Genomic DNA, 23,475 nt, shown 5'->3' with positions numbered 1-23,475 from the left:
CTACACAAATAGCATGCTCGTCAGGCCACAGAGCCACAAGTCATGCGGTCTATACAAATAGCATGCTCGTCAGGCCACAGAGCCACAAGTCATGTGGTCTATCCATATAGCATGCTCATCAGGCCACAGAGCCACAAGTCATGCGGTCTATCCATATATCATGCTCGTCAGGCCACAGAGCCACAAGTCATGCGGTCTATCCATATAGCATGCTCATCAGGCCACAGAGCCACAAGTCATGCGGTCTATCCATATAGCATGCTCATCAGGCCACAGAGCCACAAGTCATGCGGTCTATCCATATATCATGCTCGTCAGGCCACAGAGCCACAAGTCATGCGGTCTATCCATATAGCATGCTCATCAGGCCACAGAGCCACAAGTCATGCGGTCTATCCATATAGCATGCTCATCAGGCCACAGAGCCACAAGTCATGCGGTCTATCCATATATCATGCTCGTCAGGCCACAGAGCCACAAGTCATGCGGTCTATCCATATAGCATGCTCATCAGGCCACAGAGCCACAAGTCATGCGGTCTATCCATATAGCATGCTCATCAGGCCACAGAGCCACAAGTCATGCGGTCTATCCATATAGCATGCTCGTCAGGCCACAGAGCCACAAGTCATGCGGTCTATCCAAATAGCATGCTCGTCAGGCCACAGAGTCACAAGTCATGTGGTCTATCCAAATAGCATTCTCGTCAGGCCACAGCCACAAGTCATGCGGTCTATCCAAATAGCATGCTTGTTAGGCCACAGAGCCACAAGTCATGCGGTCTATCCATATAGCATGCTCATCAGGCCACAGAGCCACAAGTCATGCGGTCTATCCATATAGCATGCTCATCAGGCCACAGAGCCACAAGTCATGCGGTCTATCCATATATCATGCTCGTCAGGCCACAGAGCCACAAGTCATGCGGTCTATCCATATATCATGCTCGTCAGGCCACAGAGCCACAAGTCATGCGGTCTATCCATATAGCATGCTCATCAGGCCACAGAGCCACAAGTCATGCGGTCTATCCATATATCATGCTCGTCAGGCCACAGAGCCACAAGTCATGCGGTCTATCCATATATCATGCTCGTCAGGCCACAGAGCCACAAGTCATGCGGTCTATCCATATAGCATGCTCGTCAGGCCACAGAGCCACAAGTCATGCGGTCTATACAAATAGCATGCTCGTCAGGCCATAGAGCCACTAGTCATGCGGTCTATCCATATAGCATGCTCGTCAGGCCACAGAGCCACAAGTCATGCGGTCTATACAAATAGCATGCTCGTCAGGCCACAGAGCCACAAGTCATGCGGTCTATCCAAATAGCATGCTCGTCAAGCCACAGAGCCACAAGTCATGCGGTCTATCCAAATAGCATGCTCGTCAGGCCACAGAGCCACAAGTCATGCGGACTATCCAAATAGCATGCTCGTCAAGCCACAGAGCCACAAGTCATGCGGTCTATCCATATAGCATGCTCGTCAGGCCACAGAGCCACAAGTCATGCGGTCTATCCACATAGCATGCTCGTCAGGCCACAGAGTCACAAGTCATGTGGTCTATCCAAATAGCATGCTCGTCAGGCCACAGAGCCACAAGTCATGCGGTCTATCCACATAGCATGCTCGTCAAGCCACAGAGCCACAAGTCATGCGGTCTATCCACATAGCATGCTCCTCAGGCCACAGAGCCACAAGTCATGCGGTCTATACAAATAGCATGCTCGTCAGGCCACAGAGCCACAAGTCATGCGGTCTATCCACATAGCATGCTCGTCAGGCCACAGAGCCACAAGTCATGCGGTCTATCCATATAGCATGCTCGTCAGACCACAGAGCCACAAGTCATGTGGTCTATCCAAATAGCATGCTCGTCAGGCCACAGAGCCACAAGTCATGCGGTCTATCCACATAGCATGCTCGTCAGGCCACAGAGCCACAAGTCATGCGGTCTATCCATATATCATGCTCGTCAGGCCACAGAGCCACAAGTCATGCGGTCTATCCACATAGCATGCTCGTCAGGCCACAGAGCCACAAGTCATGCGGTCTATCCATATATCATGCTCGTCAGGCCACAGAGCCACAAGTCATGCGGTCTATCCACATAGCATGCTCCTCAGGCCACAGAGCCACAAGTCATGCGGTCTATCCACATAGCATGCTCGTCAGGCCACAGAGCCACAAGTCATGCGGTCTATCCAAATAGCATGCTCGTCAGGCCACAGAGCCACAAGTCATGCGGTCTATCCACATAGCATGCTCGTCAGGCCACAGAGCCACAAGTCATGCGGTCTATCCACATAGCATGCTCGTCAGGCCACAGAGCCACAAGTCATGCGGTCTATCCAAATAGCATGCTCGTCAGGCCACAGAGCCACAAGTCATGCGGTCTATCCACATAGCATGCTCGTCAGGCCACAGAGCCACAAGTCATGCGGTCTATCCACATAGCATGCTCGTCAGGCCACAGAGCCACAAGTCATGCGGTCTATCCATATAGCATGCTCGTCCTGCCACAGAGCCACAAGTCATGTGGTCTACGCAAATAGCATGCTCCTCAGGCCACAGAGCCACAAGTCATGCGGTCTACGCAAATAGCATGCTCGTCAGGCCACAGAGCCACAAGTCATGTGGTCTACGCAAATAGCATGCTCCTCAGGCCACAGAGCCACAAGTCATGCGGTCTACGCAAATAGCATGCTCGTCAGGCCACAGCCACAAGTCATGTGGTCTACGCAAATAGCATGCTCGTCAGGCCACAGAGCCACAAGTCATGCGGTCTATCCATATATCATGCTCGTCAGGCCTCAGAGCCACAAGTCATGCGGTCTATCCATATATCATGCTCGTCAGGCCACAGAGCCACAAGTCATGCGGTCTATCCACATAGCATGCTCGTCAGGCCACAGAGCCACAAGTCATGCGGTCTATACAAATAGCATGCTTGTTAGGCCACAGAGCCACAAGTCATGTGGTCTACGCAAATAGCATGCTCGTCAGGCCACAGAGCCACAAGTCATGCGGTCTATCCATATATCATGCTCGTCAGATCACAGAGCCACAAGTCATGCGGTCTATACAAATAGCATGCTCGTCAGGCCACAGAGCCACAAGTCATTGGTCTACGCAAATAGCATGCTCGTCAGGCCACAGAGCCACAAGTCATGCGGTCTATCCATATATCATGCTCGTCAGGCCACAGAGCCACAAGTCATGCGGTCTATCCAAATAGCATGCTCGTCAGGCCACAGAGCCACAAGTCATGCGGTCTCTCCATATATCATGCTCGTCAGGCCTCAGAGCCACAAGTCATGCGGTCTCTCCATATAGCATGCTCGTCCTGCCACAGAGCCACAAGTCATGTGGTCTATCCACATAGCATGCTCGTCAGGCCATAGAGCCACTAGTCATGCGGTCTATCCATATAGCATGCTCGTCAGGCCATAGAGCCACTAGTCATGCGGTCTATCCATATAGCATGCTCGTCAGGCCACAGAGCCACAAGTCATGTGGTCTATCCACATAGCATGCTCGTCAGGCCACAGAGCCACAAGTCATGCGGTCTATCCACATAGCATGCTCGTCAGGCCACAGAGCCACAAGTCATGCGGTCTATCCACATAGCATGCTCGTCAGGCCACAGAGCCACAAGTCATGCGGTCTATACAAATAGCATGCTTGTTAGGCCACAGAGCCACAAGTCATGCGGTCTATCCATATATCATGCTCGTCAGATCACAGAGCCACAAGTCATGCGGTCTATACAAATAGCATGCTCGTCAGGCCACAGAGCCACAAGTCATTGGTCTACGCAAATAGCATGCTCGTCAGGCCACAGAGCCACAAGTAATGCGGTCTATCCATATATCATGCTCGTCAGGCCTCAGAGCCACAAGTCATGCGGTCTATCCATATAGCATGCTCGTCCTGCCACAGAGCCACAAGTCATGTGGTCTATCCACATAGCATGCTCGTCAGGCCATAGAGCCACTAGTCATGCGGTCTATCCATATAGCATGCTCGTCAGGCCATAGAGCCACTAGTCATGCGGTCTATCCATATAGCATGCTCGTCAGGCCACAGAGCCACAAGTCATGTGGTCTATCCACATAGCATGCTCGTCAGGCCACAGAGCCACAAGTCATGCGGTCTATCCACATAGCATGCTCGTCAGGCCACAGAGCCACAAGTCATGCGGTCTATCCACATAGCATGCTCGTCAGGCCACAGAGCCACAAGTCATGCGGTCTATACAAATAGCATGCTTGTTAGGCCACAGAGCCACAAGTCATGCGGTCTATCCATATATCATGCTCGTCAGGCCACAGAGCCACAAGTCATGCGGTCTATCCAAATAGCATGCTCGTCAGGCCACAGAGCCACAAGTCATGCGGTCTATCCAAATAGCATGCTCATCAGGCCACAGAGCCACAAGTCATGCGGTCTACGCAAATAGCATGCTCGTCAGGCCACAGAGCCACAAGTCATGCGGTCTATCCATATAGCATGCTCGTCAGGCCTCAGAGCCACAAGTCATGTGGTCTATCCAAATAGCATGCTCGTCAGGCCACAGAGCCACAAGTCATGCGGTCTATCCAAATAGCATGCTCGTCAGGCCACAGAGCCACAAGTCATGCGGTCTATCCACATAGCATGCTCGTCAGGCCACAGAGCCACAAGTCATGCGGTCTATACAAATAGCATGCTTGTTAAGCCACAGAGCCACAAGTCATGCGGTCTATCCATATATCATGCTCGTCAGGCCACAGAGCCACAAGTCATGCGGTCTATCCAAATAGCATGCTCGTCAGGCCACAGAGCCACAAGTCATGCGGTCTATCCAAATAGCATGCTCATCAGGCCACAGAGCCACAAGTCATGCGGTCTACGCAAATAGCATGCTCGTCAGGCCACAGAGCCACAAGTCATGCGGTCTATCCAAATAGCATGCTCGTCAGGCCACAGAGCCACAAGTCATGCGGTCTATACAAATAGCATGCTCGTCAGGCCACAGAGCCACAAGTCATGCGGTCTATACATATATCATGCTCGTCAGGCCACAGAGCCACAAGTCATGCGGTCTATCCATATAGCATGCTCGTCAGGCCACAGAGCCACAAGTCATGCGGTCTATACATATATCATGCTCGTCAGGCCACAGAGCCACAAGTCATGCGGTCTATCCAAATAGCATGCTCGTCAGGCCACAGAGCCACAAGTCATGCGGTCTATCCAAATAGCATGCTCGTCAGGCCACAGAGCCACAAGTCATGCGGTCTATCCACATAGCATGCTCGTCAGGCCACAGAGCCACAAGTCATGCGGTCTATCCAAATAGCATGCTCGTCAGGCCACAGAGCCACAAGTCATGTGGTCTATCCACATAGCCTGCTCGTCAGGCCATAGAGCCACTAGTCATGCGGTCTATCCATATAGCATGCTCGTCAGGCCATAGAGCCACTAGTCATGCGGTCTATCCATATAGCATGCTCGTCAGGCCACAGAGCCACAAGTCATGTGGTCTATCCACATAGCATGCTCGTCAGGCCACAGAGCCACAAGTCATGCGGTCTATCCACATAGCATGCTCGTCAGGCCACAGAGCCACAAGTCATGCGGTCTATCCAAATAGCATGCTCGTCAGGCCACAGAGCCACAAGTCATGCGGTCTATCCACATAGCATGCTCGTCAGGCCACAGAGCCACAAGTCATGCGGTCTATACAAATAGCATGCTCGTCAGGCCACAGAGCCACAAGTCATGCGGTCTATCCACATAGCATGCTCGTCAGGCCACAGAGCCACAAGTCATGCGGTCTATCCAAATAGCATGCTCGTCAGGCCACAGAGCCACAAGTCATGCGGTCTATCCACATAGCATGCTCGTCAGGCCACAGAGCCACAAGTCATGCGGTCTATACAAATAGCATGCTCGTCAGGCCACAGAGCCACAAGTCATGCGGTCTATCCACATAGCATGCTCGTCAGGCCACAGAGCCACAAGTCATGTGGTCTATCCACATAGCATGCTCGTCAGGCCACAGAGCCACAAGTCATGCGGTCTATCCACATAGCATGCTCCTCAGGCCACAGAGCCACAAGTCATGTGGTCTATCCACATAGCATGCTCCTCAGGCCACAGAGCCACAAGTCATGCGGTCTATCCATATAGCATGCTCGTCAGGCCACAGAGCCACAAGTCATGCGGTCTATCCACATAGCATGCTCGTCAGGCCACAGAGCCACAAGTCATGCGGTCTATACAAATAGCATGCTCGTCAGGCCACAGAGCCACAAGTCATGCGGTCTCTCCAAATAGCATGCTCGTCAGGCCACAGAGCCACAAGTCATGCGGTCTATCCATATAGCATGCTTGTCAGGCCACAGAGCCACAAGTCATGCGGTCTCTCCAAATAGCATGCTCGTCAGGCCACAGAGCCACAAGTCATGCGGTCTCTCCAAATAGCATGCTCGTCAGGCCACAGAGCCACAAGTCATGCGGTCTATACAAATAGCATGCTTGTTAGGCCACAGAGCCACAAGTCATGCGGTCTATCCATATATCATGCTCGTCAGGCCACAGAGCCACAAGTCATGCGGTCTATCCAAATAGCATGCTCGTCAGGCCACAGAGCCACAAGTCATGCGGTCTATCCACATAGCATGCTCGTCAAGCCACAGAGCCACAAGTCATGCGGTCTATCCACATAGCATGCTCCTCAGGCCACAGAGCCACAAGTCATGCGGTCTATCCATATATCATGCTCGTCAGGCCACAGAGCCACAAGTCATGCGGTCTATCCATATATCATGCTCGTCAGGCCACAGAGCCACAAGTCATGCGGTCTATCCATATAGCATGCTCGTCAGGCCACAGAGCCACAAGTCATGCGGTCTATACAAATAGCATGCTCGTCAGGCCATAGAGCCACTAGTCATGCGGCCTATCCATATAGCATGCTCGTCAGGCCACAGAGCCACAAGTCATGCGGTCTATACAAATAGCATGCTCGTCAGGCCACAGAGCCACAAGTCATGCGGTCTATCCAAATAGCATGCTCGTCAAGCCACAGAGCCACAAGTCATGCGGTCTATCCAAATAGCATGCTCGTCAGGCCACAGAGCCACAAGTCATGCGGTCTATCCAAATAGCATGCTCGTCAAGCCACAGAGCCACAAGTCATGCGGTCTATCCATATAGCATGCTCGTCAGGCCACAGAGCCACAAGTCATGCGGTCTATCCACATAGCATGCTCGTCAGGCCACAGAGTCACAAGTCATGTGGTCTATCCAAATAGCATGCTCGTCAGGCCACAGAGCCACAAGTCATGCGGTCTATCCACATAGCATGCTCGTCAAGCCACAGAGCCACAAGTCATGCGGTCTATCCACATAGCATGCTCCTCAGGCCACAGAGCCACAAGTCATGCGGTCTATACAAATAGCATGCTCGTCAGGCCACAGAGCCACAAGTCATGCGGTCTATCCACATAGCATGCTCGTCAGGCCACAGAGCCACAAGTCATGCGGTCTATCCATATAGCATGCTCGTCAGACCACAGAGCCACAAGTCATGTGGTCTATCCAAATAGCATGCTCGTCAGGCCACAGAGCCACAAGTCATGCGGTCTATCCACATAGCATGCTCGTCAGGCCACAGAGCCACAAGTCATGCGGTCTATCCATATATCATGCTCGTCAGGCCACAGAGCCACAAGTCATGCGGTCTATCCACATAGCATGCTCGTCAGGCCACAGAGCCACAAGTCATGCGGTCTATCCACATAGCATGCTCCTCAGGCCACAGAGCCACAAGTCATGCGGTCTATACAAATAGCATGCTCGTCAGGCCACAGAGCCACAAGTCATGCGGTCTATCCACATAGCATGCTCGTCAGGCCACAGAGCCACAAGTCATGCGGTCTATCCAAATAGCATGCTCGTCAGGCCACAGAGCCACAAGTCATGCGGTCTATCCACATAGCATGCTCGTCAGGCCACAGAGCCACAAGTCATGCGGTCTATCCAAATAACATGCTCGTCAGGCCACAGAGCCACAAGTCATGCGGTCTATCCACATAGCATGCTCGTCAGGCCACAGAGCCACAAGTCATGCGGTCTATCCACATAGCATGCTCGTCAGGCCACAGAGCCACAAGTCATGCGGTCTATACAAATAGCATGCTTGTTAGGCCACAGAGCCACAAGTCATGCGGTCTATCCATATATCATGCTCGTCAGGCCACAGAGCCACAAGTCATGCGGTCTATCCAAATAGCATGCTCGTCAGGCCACAGAGCCACAAGTCATGCGGTCTATCCAAATAGCATGCTCATCAGGCCACAGAGCCACAAGTCATGCGGTCTACGCAAATAGCATGCTCGTCAGGCCACAGAGCCACAAGTCATGCGGTCTATCCAAATAGCATGCTCGTCAGGCCACAGAGCCACAAGTCATGCGGTCTATCCACATAGCATGCTCGTCAGGCCACAGAGCCACAAGTCATGCGGTCTATCCACATAGCATGCTCGTCAGGCCACAGAGCCACAAGTCATGCGGTCTATACAAATAGCATGCTTGTTAGGCCACAGAGCCACAAGTCATGCGGTCTATCCATATATCATGCTCGTCAGGCCACAGAGCCACAAGTCATGCGGTCTATCCAAATAGCATGCTCGTCAGGCCACAGAGCCACAAGTCATGCGGTCTATCCAAATAGCATGCTCATCAGGCCACAGAGCCACAAGTCATGCGGTCTACGCAAATAGCATGCTCGTCAGGCCACAGAGCCACAAGTCATGCGGTCTATCCAAATAGCATGCTCGTCAGGCCACAGAGCCACAAGTCATGCGGTCTATACAAATAGCATGCTCGTCAGGCCACAGAGCCACAAGTCATGCGGTCTATACATATATCATGCTCGTCAGGCCACAGAGCCACAAGTCATGCGGTCTATCCATATAGCATGCTCGTCAGGCCTCAGAGCCACAAGTCATGTGGTCTATCCAAATAGCATGCTCGTCAGGCCACAGAGCCACAAGTCATGCGGTCTATCCAAATAGCATGCTCGTCAGGCCATAGAGCCACTAGTCATGCGGTCTATCCATATAGCATGCTCGTCCTGCCACAGAGCCACAAGTCATGTGGTCTATCCACATAGCATGCTCGTCAGGCCATAGAGCCACTAGTCATGCGGTCTATCCATATAGCATGCTCGTCAGGCCATAGAGCCACTAGTCATGCGGTCTATCCATATAGCATGCTCGTCAGGCCACAGAGCCACAAGTCATGTGGTCTATCCACATAGCATGCTCGTCAGGCCACAGAGCCACAAGTCATGCGGTCTATCCACATAGCATGCTCGTCAGGCCACAGAGCCACAAGTCATGCGGTCTATCCAAATAGCATGCTCGTCAGGCCACAGAGCCACAAGTCATGCGGTCTATCCACATAGCATGCTCGTCAGGCCACAGAGCCACAAGTCATGCGGTCTATACAAATAGCATGCTCGTCAGGCCACAGAGCTACAAGTCATGCGGTCTATCCATATAGCATGCTTGTCAGGCCACAGAGCCACAAGTCATGCGGTCTCTCCAAATAGCATGCTCGTCAGGCCACAGAGCCACAAGTCATGCGGTCTATCCATATAGCATGCTCGTCAGGCCACAGAGCCACAAGTCATGCGGTCTATCCAAATAGCATGCTCGTCAGGCCACAGAGCCACAAGTCATGCGGTCTATCCATATAGCATGCTCGTCAGGCCACAGAGCCACAAGTCATGCGGTCTATCCAAATAGCATGCTCGTCAGGCCACAGAGCCACAAGTCATGCGGTCTATCCACATAGCATGCTCGTCAGGCCACAGAGCCACAAGTCATGCGGTCTATCCATATAGCATGCTCATCAGGCCACAGAGCCACAAGTCATGCGGTCTATCCAAATAGCATGCTTGTCAGGCCACAGAGCCACAAGTCATGCGGTCTCTCCAAATAGCATGCTCGTCAGGCCACAGAGCCACAAGTCATGCGGTCTATCCATATAGCATGCTTGTCAGGCCACAGAGCCACAAGTCATGCGGTCTCTCCAAATAGCATGCTCGTCAGGCCACAGAGCCACAAGTCATGCGGTCTATACAAATAGCATGCTCGTCAGGCCACAGAGCCACAAGTCATGCGGTCTCTCCAAATAGCATGCTCGTCAGGCCACAGAGCCACAAGTCATGCGGTCTATCCATATAGCATGCTTGTCAGGCCACAGAGCCACAAGTCATGCGGTCTATACAAATAGCATGCTCGTCAGGCCACAGAGCCACAAGTCATGCGGTCTCTCCAAATAGCATGCTCGTCAGGCCACAGAGCCACAAGTCATGCGGTCTATCCATATATCATGCTCGTCAGGCCACAGAGCCACAAGTCATGCGGTCTATCCACATAGCATGCTCGTCAGGCCACAGAGCCACAAGTCATGCGGTCTATACATATAGCATGCTTGTCAGGCCACAGAGCCACAAGTCATGCGGTCTCTCCAAATAGCATGCTCGTCAGGCCACAGAGCCACAAGTCATGCGGTCTCTCCAAATAGCATGCTCGTCAGGCCACAGAGCCACAAGTCATGCGGTCTCTCCAAATAGCATGCTCGTCAGGCCACAGAGCCACAAGTCATGCGGTCTATCCACATAGCATGCTCGTCAGGCCACAGAGCCACAAGTCATGCGGTCTCTCCAAATAGCATGCTCGTCAGGCCACAGAGCCACAAGTCATGCGGTCTATCCAAATAGCATGCTCGTCAGGCCACAGAGCCACAAGTCATGCGGTCTATCCATATAGCATGCTCATCAGGCCACAGAGCCACAAGTCATGCGGTCTATCCAAATAGCATGCTCGTCAGGCCACAGAGCCACAAGTCATGTGGTCTATCCACATAGCATGCTCCTCAGGCCACAGAGCCACAAGTCATGCGGTCTATCCATATAGCATGCTTGTCAGGCCACAGAGCCACAAGTCATGCGGTCTATCCATATATCATGCTCGTCAGGCCACAGAGCCACAAGTCATGCGGTCTATCCATATAGCATGCTCGTCAGGCCACAGAGCCACAAGCCATGCGGTCTATAGACATAGCATGCTCGTCAGATCACAGAGCCACAAGTCATGCGGTCTATACACATAGCATGCTCGTCAGGCCACAGAGCCACAAGTCATGCGGTCTCTCCAAATAGCATGCTCGTCAGGCCACAGAGCCACAAGTCATGCGGTCTATACAAATAGCATGCTCGTCAGGCCACAGAGCCACAAGTCATGCGGTCTCTCCAAATAGCATGCTCGTCTTGCCACAGAGCCACAAGTCATGCGGTCTATCCATATAGCATGCTCGTCAGGCCACAGAGCCACAAGTCATGCGGTCTATCCATATAGCATGCTCGTCAGGCCACAGAGCCACAAGTCATGCGGTCTCTCCAAATAGCATGCTCGTCTTGCCACAGAGCCACAAGTCATGCGGTCTATCCATATAGCATGCTCGTCAGGCCACAGAGCCACAAGTCATGCGGTCTCTCCAAATAGCATGCTCGTCAGGCCACAGAGCCACAAGTCATGCGGTCTCTCCAAATAGCATGCTCGTCAGGCCACAGAGCCACAAGTCATGCGGTCTATCCAAATAGCATGCTCGTCAGGCCACAGAGCCACAAGTCATGCGGTCTATCCATATAGCATGCTCGTCAGGCCACAGAGCCACAAGTCATGCGGTCTCTCCAAATAGCATGCTCGTCTTGCCACAGAGCCACAAGTCATGCGGTCTATCCATATAGCATGCTCGTCAGGCCACAGAGCCACAAGTCATGCGGTCTCTATAATTAGCATGCTTGTCAGGCCACAGAGCCACAAGTCATGCGGTCTCTCCAAATAGCATGCTCGTCAGGCCACAGAGCCACAAGTCATGCGGTCTATCCATATATCATGCTCGTCAGGCCACAGAGCCACAAGTCATGCGGTCTCTCCAAATAGCATGCTCGTCAGGCCACAGAGCCACAAGTCATGCGGTCTCTCCAAATAGCATGCTCGTCAGGCCACAGAGCCACAAGTCATGCGGTCTATCCAAATAGCATGCTCGTCAGGCCACAGAGCCACAAGTCATGCGGTCTATCCATATAGCATGCTCGTCAGGCCACAGAGCCACAAGTCATGCGGTCTCTCCAAATAGCATGCTCGTCTTGCCACAGAGCCACAAGTCATGCGGTCTATCCATATAGCATGCTCGTCAGGCCACAGAGCCACAAGTCATGCGGTCTCTCCAAATAGCATGCTTGTCAGGCCACAGAGCCACAAGTCATGCGGTCTCTCCAAATAGCATGCTCGTCAGGCCACAGAGCCACAAGTCATGCGGTCTATCCATATATCATGCTCGTCAGGCCACAGAGCCACAAGTCATGCGGTCTATCCACATAGCATGCTCGTCAGGCCACAGAGCCACAAGTCATGCGGTCTCTCCAAATAGCATGCTCGTCAGGCCACAGAGCCACAAGTCATGCGGTCTATACATATAGCATGCTTGTCAGGCCACAGAGCCACAAGTCATGCGGTCTCTCCAAATAGCATGCTCGTCAGGCCACAGAGCCACAAGTCATGCGGTCTATACAAATAGCATGCTCGTCAGGCCATAGAGCCACAAGTCATGCGGTCTCTCCAAATAGCATGCTCGTCAGGCCACAGAGCCACAAGTCATGCGGTCTATCCACATAGCATGCTCGTCAGGCCACAGAGCCACAAGTCATGCGGTCTCTCCAAATAGCATGCTCGTCAGGCCACAGAGCCACAAGTCATGCGGTCTATCCATATAGCATGCTCGTCAGACCACAGAGCCACAAGTCATGTGGTCTATCCAAATAGCATGCTCATCAGGCCACAGAGCCACAAGTCATGCGGTCTATCCATATATCATGCTCGTCAGGCCACAGAGCCACAAGTCATGCGGTCTATCCATATATCATGCTCGTCAGGCCACAGAGCCACAAGTCATGCGGTCTATCCATATAGCATGCTCGTCAGGCCACAGAGCCACAAGTCATGCGGTCTATACAAATAGCATGCTCGTCAGGCCATAGAGCCACTAGTCATGCGGTCTATCCATATAGCATGCTCGTCAGGCCACAGAGCCACAAGTCATGCGGTCTATCCAAATAGCATGCTCGTCAGGCCACAGAGCCACAAGTCATGCGGTCTATCCAAATAGCATGCTCGTCAAGCCACAGAGCCACAAGTCATGCGGTCTATCCAAATAGCATGCTCGTCAGGCCACAGAGCCACAAGTCATGCGGTCTATCCAAATAGCATGCTCGTCAAGCCACAGAGCCACAAGTCATGCGGTCTATCCATATAGCATGCTCGTCAGGCCACAGAGTCACAAGTCATGTGGTCTATCCAAATAGCATGCTCGTCAGGCCACAGAGCCACAAGTCATGCGGTCTATCCACATAGCATGCTCGTCAAGCCACAGAGCCACAAGTCATGCGGTCTATCCACATAGCATGCTCCTCAGGCCACAGAGCCACAAGTCATGCGGTCTATACAAATAGCATGCTCGTCAGGCCACAGAGCCACAAGTCATGCGGTCTATCCACATAGCATGCTCGTCAGGCCACAGAGCCACAAGTCATGCGGTCTATCCATATAGCATGCTCGTCAGACCACAGAGCCACAAGTCATGTGGTCTATCCAAATAGCATGCTCGTCAGGCCACAGAGCCACAAGTCATGCGGTCTATCCACATAGCATGCTCGTCAGGCCACAGAGCCACAAGTCATGCGGTCTATCCACATAGCATGCTCGTCAGGCCACAGAGCCACAAGTCATGCGGTCTATCCACATAGCATGCTCCTCAGGCCACAGAGCCACAAGTCATGCGGTCTATACAAATAGCATGCTCGTCAGGCCACAGAGCCACAAGTCATGCGGTCTATCCACATAGCATGCTCGTCAGGCCACAGAGCCACAAGTCATGCGGTCTATCCAAATAGCATGCTCGTCAGGCCACAGAGCCACAAGTCATGCGGTCTATCCACATAGCATGCTCGTCAGGCCACAGAGCCACAAGTCATGCGGTCTATCCAAATAACATGCTCGTCAGGCCACAGAGCCACAAGTCATGCGGTCTATCCACATAGCATGCTCGTCAGGCCACAGAGCCACAAGTCATGCGGTCTATCCACATAGCATGCTCGTCAGGCCACAGAGCCACAAGTCATGCGGTCTATACAAATAGCATGCTTGTTAGGCCACAGAGCCACAAGTCATGCGGTCTATCCATATATCATGCTCGTCAGGCCACAGAGCCACAAGTCATGCGGTCTATCCAAATAGCATGCTCGTCAGGCCACAGAGCCACAAGTCATGCGGTCTATCCAAATAGCATGCTCATCAGGCCACAGAGCCACAAGTCATGCGGTCTACGCAAATAGCATGCTCGTCAGGCCACAGAGCCACAAGTCATGCGGTCTATCCAAATAGCATGCTCGTCAGGCCACAGAGCCACAAGTCATGCGGTCTATACAAATAGCATGCTCGTCAGGCCACAGAGCCACAAGTCATGCGGTCTATACATATATCATGCTCGTCAGGCCACAGAGCCACAAGTCATGCGGTCTATCCATATAGCATGCTCGTCAGGCCTCAGAGCCACAAGTCATGTGGTCTATCCAAATAGCATGCTCGTCAGGCCACAGAGCCACAAGTCATGCGGTCTATCCAAATAGCATGCTCGTCAGGCCATAGAGCCACTAGTCATGCGGTCTATCCATATAGCATGCTCATCCTGCCACAGAGCCACAAGTCATGTGGTCTATCCACATAGCATGCTCGTCAGGCCATAGAGCCACTAGTCATGCGGTCTATCCATATAGCATGCTCGTCAGGCCACAGAGCCACAAGTCATGTGGTCTATCCACATAGCATGCTCGTCAGGCCACAGAGCCACAAGTCATGCGGTCTATCCACATAGCATGCTCGTCAGGCCACAGAGCCACAAGTCATGCGGTCTATCCAAATAGCATGCTTGTCAGGCCACAGAGCCACAAGTCATGCGGTCTCTCCAAATAGCATGCTCGTCAGGCCACAGAGCCACAAGTCATGCGGTCTATCCATATAGCATGCTTGTCAGGCCACAGAGCCACAAGTCATGCGGTCTCTCCAAATAGCATGCTCGTCAGGCCACAGAGCCACAAGTCATGCGGTCTATACAAATAGCATGCTCGTCAGGCAACAGAGCCACAAGTCATGCGGTCTCTCCAAATAGCATGCTCGTCAGGCCACAGAGCCACAAGTCATGCGGTCTATCCATATAGCATGCTTGTCAGGCCACAGAGCCACAAGTCATGCGGTCTATACAAATAGCATGCTCGTCAGGCCACAGAGCCACAAGTCATGTGGTCTCTCCAAATAGCATGCTCGTCAGGCCACAGAGCCACAAGTCATGCGGTCTATCCATATATCATGCTCGTCAGGCCACAGAGCCACAAGTCATGCGGTCTATCCACATAGCATGCTCGTCAGGCCACAGAGCCACAAGTCATGCGGTCTATACATATAGCATGCTTGTCAGGCCACAGAGCCACAAGTCATGCGGTCTCTCCAAATAGCATGCTCGTCAGGCCACAGAGCCACAAGTCATGCGGTCTATACAAATAGCATGCTCGTCAGGCCACAGAGCCACAAGTCATGCGGTCTCTCCAAATAGCATGCTCGTCAGGCCACAGAGCCACAAGTCATGCGGTCTCTCCAAATAGCATGCTCGTCCTGCCACAGAGCCACAAGTCATGCGGTCTATCCACATAGCATGCTCGTCAGGCCACAGAGCCACAAGTCATGCGGTCTCTCCAAATAGCATGCTCGTCAGGCCACAGAGCCACAAGTCATGCGGTCTATCCAAATAGCATGCTCGTCAGGCCACAGAGCCACAAGTCATGCGGTCTATCCATATAGCATGCTCATCAGGCCACAGAGCCACAAGTCATGCGGTCTATCCAAATAGCATGCTCGTCAGGCCACAGAGCCACAAGTCATGTGGTCTATCCACATAGCATGCTCCTCAGGCCACAGAGCCACAAGTCATGCGGTCTATCCATATAGCATGCTTGTCAGGCCACAGAGCCACAAGTCATGCGGTCTATCCATATATCATGCTCGTCAGGCCACAGAGCCACAAGTCATGCGGTCTATCCATATAGCATGCTCGTCAGGCCACAGAGCCACAAGCCATGCGGTCTATACACATAGCATGCTCGTCAGGCCACAGAGCCACAAGTCATGCGGTCTATACATATAGCATGCTTGTCAGGCCACAGAGCCACAAGTCATGCGGTCTCTCCAAATAGCATGCTCGTCAGGCCACAGAGCCACAAGTCATGCGGTCTATACAAATAGCATGCTCGTCAGGCCACAGAGCCACAAGTCATGCGGTCTCTCCAAATAGCATGCTCGTCTTGCCACAGAGCCACAAGTCATGCGGTCTATCCATATAGCATGCTTGTCAGGCCACAGAGCCACAAGTCATGCGGTCTATCCATATAGCATGCTCGTCAGGCCACAGAGCCACAAGTCATGCGGTCTCTCCAAATAGCATGCTCGTCTTGCCACAGAGCCACAAGTCATGCGGTCTATCCATATAGCATGCTCGTCAGGCCACAGAGCCACAAGTCATGCGGTCTCTCCAAATAGCATGCTCGTCAGGCCACAGAGCCACAAGTCATGCGGTCTCTCCAAATAGCATGCTCGTCAGGCCACAGAGCCACAAGTCATGCGGTCTATCCAAATAGCATGCTCGTCAGGCCACAGAGCCACAAGTCATGCGGTCTATCCATATAGCATGCTCGTCAGGCCACAGAGCCACAAGTCATGCGGTCTCTCCAAATAGCATGCTCGTCTTGCCACAGAGCCACAAGTCATGCGGTCTATCCATATAGCATGCTCGTCAGGCCACAGAGCCACAAGTCATGCGGTCTCTCCAAATAGCATGCTTGTCAGGCCACAGAGCCACAAGTCATGCGGTCTCTCCAAATAGCATGCTCGTCAGGCCACAGAGCCACAAGTCATGCGGTCTATCCATATATCATGCTCGTCAGGCCACAGAGCCACAAGTCATGCGGTCTCTCCAAATAGCATGCTCGTCAGGCCACAGAGCCACAAGTCATGCGGTCTCTCCAAATAGCATGCTCGTCAGGCCACAGAGCCACAAGTCATGCGGTCTATCCAAATAGCATGCTCGTCAGGCCACAGAGCCACAAGTCATGCGGTCTATCCATATAGCATGCTCGTCAGGCCACAGAGCCACAAGTCATGCGGTCTCTCCAAATAGCATGCTCGTCTTGCCACAGAGCCACAAGTCATGCGGTCTATCCATATAGCATGCTCGTCAGGCCACAGAGCCACAAGTCATGCGGTCTCTCCAAATAGCATGCTTGTCAGGCCACAGAGCCACAAGTCATGCGGTCTCTCCAAATAGCATGCTCGTCAGGCCACAGAGCCACAAGTCATGCGGTCTATCCATATATCATGCTCGTCAGGCCACAGAGCCACAAGTCATGCGGTCTATCCACATAGCATGCTCGTCAGGCCACAGAGCCACAAGTCATGCGGTCTCTCCAAATAGCATGCTCGTCAGGCCACAGAGCCACAAGTCATGCGGTCTATACAAATAGCATGCTCGTCAGGCCACAGAGCCACAAGTCATGCGGTCTCTCCAAATAGCATGCTCGTCAGGCCACAGAGCCACAAGTCATGCGGTCTATCCACATAGCATGCTCGTCAGGCCACAGAGCCACAAGTCATGCGGTCTCTCCAAATAGCATGCTCGTCAGGCCACAGAGCCACAAGTCATGCGGTCTATCCAAATAGCATGCTCGTCAGGCCACAGAGCCACAAGTCATGCGGTCTATCCATATAGCATGCTCATCAGGCCACAGAGCCACAAGTCATGCGGTCTATCCAAATAGCATGCTTGTCAGGCCACAGAGCCACAAGTCATGCGGTCTATCCATATAGCATGCTCGTCAGGCCACAGAGCCACAAGTCATGCGGTCTATCCAAATAGCATGCTCGTCAGGCCACAGAGCCACAAGTCATGCGGTCTATCCATATAGCATGCTCATCAGGCCACAGAGCCACAAGTCATGCGGTCTATCCAAATAGCATGCTTGTCAGGCCACAGAGCCACAAGTCATGCGGTCTCTCCAAATAGCATGCTCGTCAGGCCACAGAGCCACAAGTCATGCGGTCTATCCATATAGCATGCTTGTCAGGCCACAGAGCCACAAGTCATGCGGTCTCTCCAAATAGCATGCTCGTCAGGCCACAGAGCCACAAGTCATGCGGTCTATCCAAATAGCATGCTCGTCAGGCCACAGAGCCACAAGTCATGTGGTCTATCCAAATAGCATGCTAGTCAGGCCACAGAGCCACAAGTCATGTGGTCTATCCAAATAGCATGCTCGTCAGGCCACAGAGCCACAAGTCATGCGGTCTCTCCAAATAGCATGCTCGTCAGGCCACAGCCACAAGTCATGCGGTCTCTCCAAATAGCATGCTCGTCAGGCCACAGAGCCACAAGTCATGCGGTCTCTCCAAATAGCATGCTCGTCAGGCCACAGCCACAAGTCATGCGGTGTCTCCAAATAGCATGCTCGTCAGGCCACAGAGCCAGAAGTCTAGATGGGGAAGCAGATGACAGCTTAGTAAACACAGGCAAAGATGCTTATTGATGTAATATAGTTACTTGTGTATAGACTGCAGGGAGGTCCAGGTAATGCTGGTATCAGGTGTCACGGCAGCCTGGCTGAGGAACTCCAAGGCTGGGAGTAATCCATAGATGTGTCCCACGGCAAGTTGTAGGGTGAGTAGCGGCAGGTGGTTTTCTGGAGTGGTGTGTGCCAGGTTTATGCCAACATGTTTCCCTGGAGACAGGGTACCAAGAGGTCAAGACAACCACAAACCACTGTCGCTGCATGTGGCAGATATAACGGCCATGACCATGGCCACCCAGTGTACAGCCCAAACAGGTAAGTGCCATCCGGCCCCCACGTGTAACCACTAGCGGTGTGACAAGAGGCAACACACACTGAGGAGAGGGGAAGGAGGTCACCATGCCACCAGCTACACCATGGCAACAAAAATCAAGATGGTGTATTCACCTTACTTGTGGCAAAAGGCACAACGGACCCCAAGAAAGGCAATACATTAGCAAAAATAAACCAATAAGGCTCCAAATTGTATCAGAAGTGCCCAGGATGCAGGTCAGGAGTACCGGGTTGCCACAGGGTATAAACACCACTGTGTGAGCCCACGCAATAAGCGCAGGCGGACAGGAGATAAAAGCAGCGATCACAGCAGGAAGGCAGCAGCATTCATTATATCACTGAGGCTGGGGGGATCTGTGGCCCTCCATGTATGGTGTGGTGGAGGTTGGCAGATGAATTGAACGCTTGCTGGATGAAGAGTGCTGAGATTACACTAGAAGTTTTTTCCTGCAGATAGATGATTCAATAGACCATTTCCGACATGTCCGATCTTTTTTCTGATTGTTTTTCTGATGGGTTTCTCATAGAAGTGAATGGAGATTGATAAGAAAAACGATTGAAAATGAGATTGGACAGTAAATCAACTGAAGAATTGCATTGTATATTCCCAGCAAAAATTGCTAGTGGCAGTGTATGTAAAGGAGACACAAATGTGTAAGGAGATGTATTTCTGTATTGCAGGTGATGATCTGGTGCAGCAGATTCTGCTGGATGAACATGGCCACACCCTGCCTGCACAGCTCAGAGGTGAGTATAACCATTCTGTATATGGAAATCAGAATATAAACTACTGGCTGAGTTTCTCTATTTGTGTGTGAGGGAGATACATGTATAGTGCACATGTGTATGTAAAGACAAATGAGGGCAAATAAAAAAAAAAGTAAAAGAAAATAATTAGCATTGCTTGTTTGTGTACAAGATCTCAATATATAGACAATGAAAGCATTTTGCAGGAACTTATGTTCTGCACATACAGATCTCTTCCATGTTTACAGCGGACTGACGCAGTTGAAGGGTACGGCAAGCATGTGGCTGCACGGGTCTGACAGGACGTAGATTTCAGTACTTGTCACCGCACGGTTCCACTGATCACGCCGCTGTCTCCCCACCACAGATCACTCGCTCTGCCGTCTATATGATGGTAGAGCTGTGTGAGCCGGGCAGGATCCAATTTCATTGGCTCCTGGCCCTGTCATCACTGTAAGCTGATGATTCCATTGATTAACAGCATCAGGAGGCAATGAAAGCGGATCCTGCCCGGTGCACAGCGCTCTGCAATCATAGGGACAGCAGAGAGAACAACCTACAGCGGGGATAGAACGGTGTGATCGGCGGGTGCAACAGATGATTGCAGTGATTTGTCGGTAAAAAGACACTGAAGCGAAAAAAAATGATGATATTATGATTTGTATGTGTAGTACAGCTAAGAAAAAAAACTTTAAGATCAGATACATCAGTCTAATTGTTTCCAGTACAGGAAGAGTTAAGAAACTCCAGTTGTTATCTCTATGCAAACAAGCCATTAAGCTCTCCGACCAACTTGGTCGTGGAGAGGGCTGTTATCTGACTTTTATTATCTCAACTGTAATTGAACTATTTACTTTTCCTCTAGCAGAGAAGAGGTCATTACTTCACAGACTGCTCTGAAAGACTCATTTTGAATGCTGAGTGTTGTGTAATCTGCACATATTATAGAGTGATGCAATGTTAGAAAAAACACTATATACCTGAAAATAAAAGTATGAGAATATTTTCTTTGCTGCTAATCTTCTAGTAATTATTCATAGTACACAACCAATTCATTATATCATATATTTTTTTTCGCTTCAGTGTCTCTGTAAGCGCCATTTTACCGCGCCAGCAGTCTCTAGTCCTTAAGGATGCAGAGACTGCTGGTACTGCTGGAAATAGTTAAGCTAAGTACACACGTCCAACTTGTGCACAACATGCACACGACTTGAGGACCTGCATGACTTTTATTTCTAGACATCGTTCTAGACGGACAAACGACCAACTCATTTATATATTGCACACAACTGACTATGCATCCAAAATCCAAAACGCGACTTGTACACACGGACTAAAACTGCACAATATCAGACAACCGTAGCCCAACATAGATCCGACAGTTGGATTGGGCGAAACGCCTGTTAGGAGTTGTTCGTCGGGTCGTTTGCACGCATACACATGCCTGATTATTGTCCAACAGTCCGAGTCTCCCTGCACACTACATATGATTTTCACATGTGATTCCGATTTTTAATCAGTACAGCATGCTGCGTTTTTTTCTGTGTTTTTCTTTTGATAGCATCCAGGGAAAATCGGAATCGCGAATCTGATTTGCAGTGTGCAGGGAGCCTGAAACAGACTTAAAGGAACACTATCCATACCCATGTGTTCTAAAATCACAGCAATGTAATTTTCCTACTTTTCATGTTACATATCAGAGGCAAAAGCTGTAATTCATTGTGTGTAGATTTTAGCTATATTTGGAATGTCTCATTTGCAGAGGTGTGAATCTGTATGTTTCTCTGAAATCTGACATGCTAAAAACTAGGGCTGAATGATTTTTGTTTTAATCTGAAAATCGTGATCATGCCCAAGACGATCTTCAGATCACCAAAGTAGCGGTTTTTGCCACTGCCGCTGTTACCTACACTGCTCCCGGCCTCCTCCACTGTTCCCAGGCCCTGCCCCCTCCTCCAGTAGGTTCCGATCCTATTTCAGCATGTGGCATGCTCGCATTAGACTTGCCCACTAGATGGCGCCTGAGCTCCTGTATGGAGCACAAATGTCACATCCTCTGCTTTGGAGCCCCAGGGATTTCAGGAAAGTGTAGAAGGAATCTGTGCAGACTGGAGCCTGTGCGGGCGAGCCCTTTCACATTCCTTTATGTCCTCCACCCCGTAGTGTGTCCCCATCAGTGTGGGCTCTCCTCCTCCTCCTCCTATTGGGATTGTTCCTCAGACTCCCCCAGGAGAGTAGCTCAGCCTGTGTTTCCGGTGCAGTGTGAGATGCATGCATCTAATGCTGGCTAACATTCCCTCTGCCTGTGTCACTACAGACTTCTATCCTGTAAAGTGGCTCACCCATGGCTCACTGCTGCTGCTGGGCATGTGACTTGCTGGATCTTTACTGTGACTTTCTTCTCTTCCAGGTGCTTGGGGGGATGGGTGACCCTAATCTCATACAGCTCACTGACTGTTCACCCTGCCAGTTGTCATTGTGCTGCTGTTGAAGTTTTTATTAATTCTTTTGTAGTGCCTGGTACACACGATCCAACTTTCCATCAGATTGACAGTCATATCAATTATTTCCAACAAGTCTGAATTGACTTCCAATCGTTTTCTGATCAATTTTCCGATCACTTCTATACAAAAAGGATTGGAAATCAGATTGGACCTGTTGGGAAATAATCGATTTGACCGTCATTCTGATAGAATATTGAATCATGTATACCACGCATAAAAAGCTGGTTACCAGTTAGTTTTGTACACATATTCTTCAGTGGGTTTGCGTACAGCCTGGTGCACACTGTGCATTTTTCACTTCTGATCCTATTCCAGCGAGTGATCAGATCAATAATCGGATCTGAGATCGATTGGATTTAGAAGAAAGCTAGCCTATGCGCATATACAGTTTTTAAAATTCCTAAATTCCTGATCCCATTTCAGCAATTGGATATAAAAAAGGCATTTACTTGAAACGCTAGCCAGTATTTTCATTGATATTTTCCAGCATGTCTGATAAAGTTTGTAGGTATGTTTTGAGAACAAGAACTTTTGAGTCACAGGATGGATTGAGAGACTATAGGATAAAATCATTCTACAATTGCAATACGACTTGGATTGTCTATTTGCTTATGTGTCCATGCAAAAAGTATTATGTAGGGATGACTACTCGGGCCTTTAAGGCGCGCCTGCTGGAACGTGTGTGACATTGTCAGCGGGGAGCGCAGATCCTCAGTTGCGGAGCATTTCCAGGAGGAACATAGGGGATCAACGGTGGGGTTACATGGATTGGTGATTGATAGTCTGTCTCCATCATTTCGTAATATACGCACGGAAAAAATGCTTTTACAAAAGGAAGCCATGTGGATGCACCGTCTGGGATCTGTGTTCCCCGCAGGTTTGAATATAGACTTCTCCTTAAAATGCTATTTGTAGAGTTGCTGTTTCTCTCTCCCCTTTTCCCCCTTCCCTCTTTTCCTGCCCTGATGCAGTCGTCCTAAATGGTCTCTTTTCTCTGATATAATAAAGTTGTGCTTTTGTGCCTGTGCTATCAGCAAGTCTGGTTAGAGACGTTGCCTTGCTCTGCAATAAGTAAATATATGTTAAAACTCGATACAGCGTTGTTGTGTGTCGACATGTCCGCAGTAGGTGAGAGATGGGTTCGCATGTGTTTGT

The 23,475-nt window shown here is 50.9% G+C and overlaps 1 protein-coding gene across 2 annotated transcripts in view; it reads left to right on the top strand.

The window, feature by feature from the left end:
- The window catches only part of LOC137532599 (NACHT, LRR and PYD domains-containing protein 3-like), a 738,694-nt gene that overhangs the window by 252,240 nt on the left and 462,979 nt on the right, over window positions 1-23,475 (top strand). For both annotated transcript variants that reach the window (XM_068253288.1, XM_068253308.1), the window contains exon 5: window positions 19,751-19,816. In XM_068253288.1, the coding sequence (XP_068109389.1) occupies window positions 19,751-19,816 (66 nt within the window). The remainder of the gene's footprint in view (window positions 1-19,750; window positions 19,817-23,475) is intronic.

The sequence above is a fragment of the Hyperolius riggenbachi genome, chromosome 1 (genome assembly GCF_040937935.1).
Source record: "Hyperolius riggenbachi isolate aHypRig1 chromosome 1, aHypRig1.pri, whole genome shotgun sequence".
Taxonomy (NCBI): Eukaryota; Metazoa; Chordata; class Amphibia; order Anura; family Hyperoliidae; genus Hyperolius; species Hyperolius riggenbachi.
The sequence above is the reverse complement of the archived record's forward strand: the minus strand, read 5'-3'. Positions and strand labels throughout refer to the sequence as shown.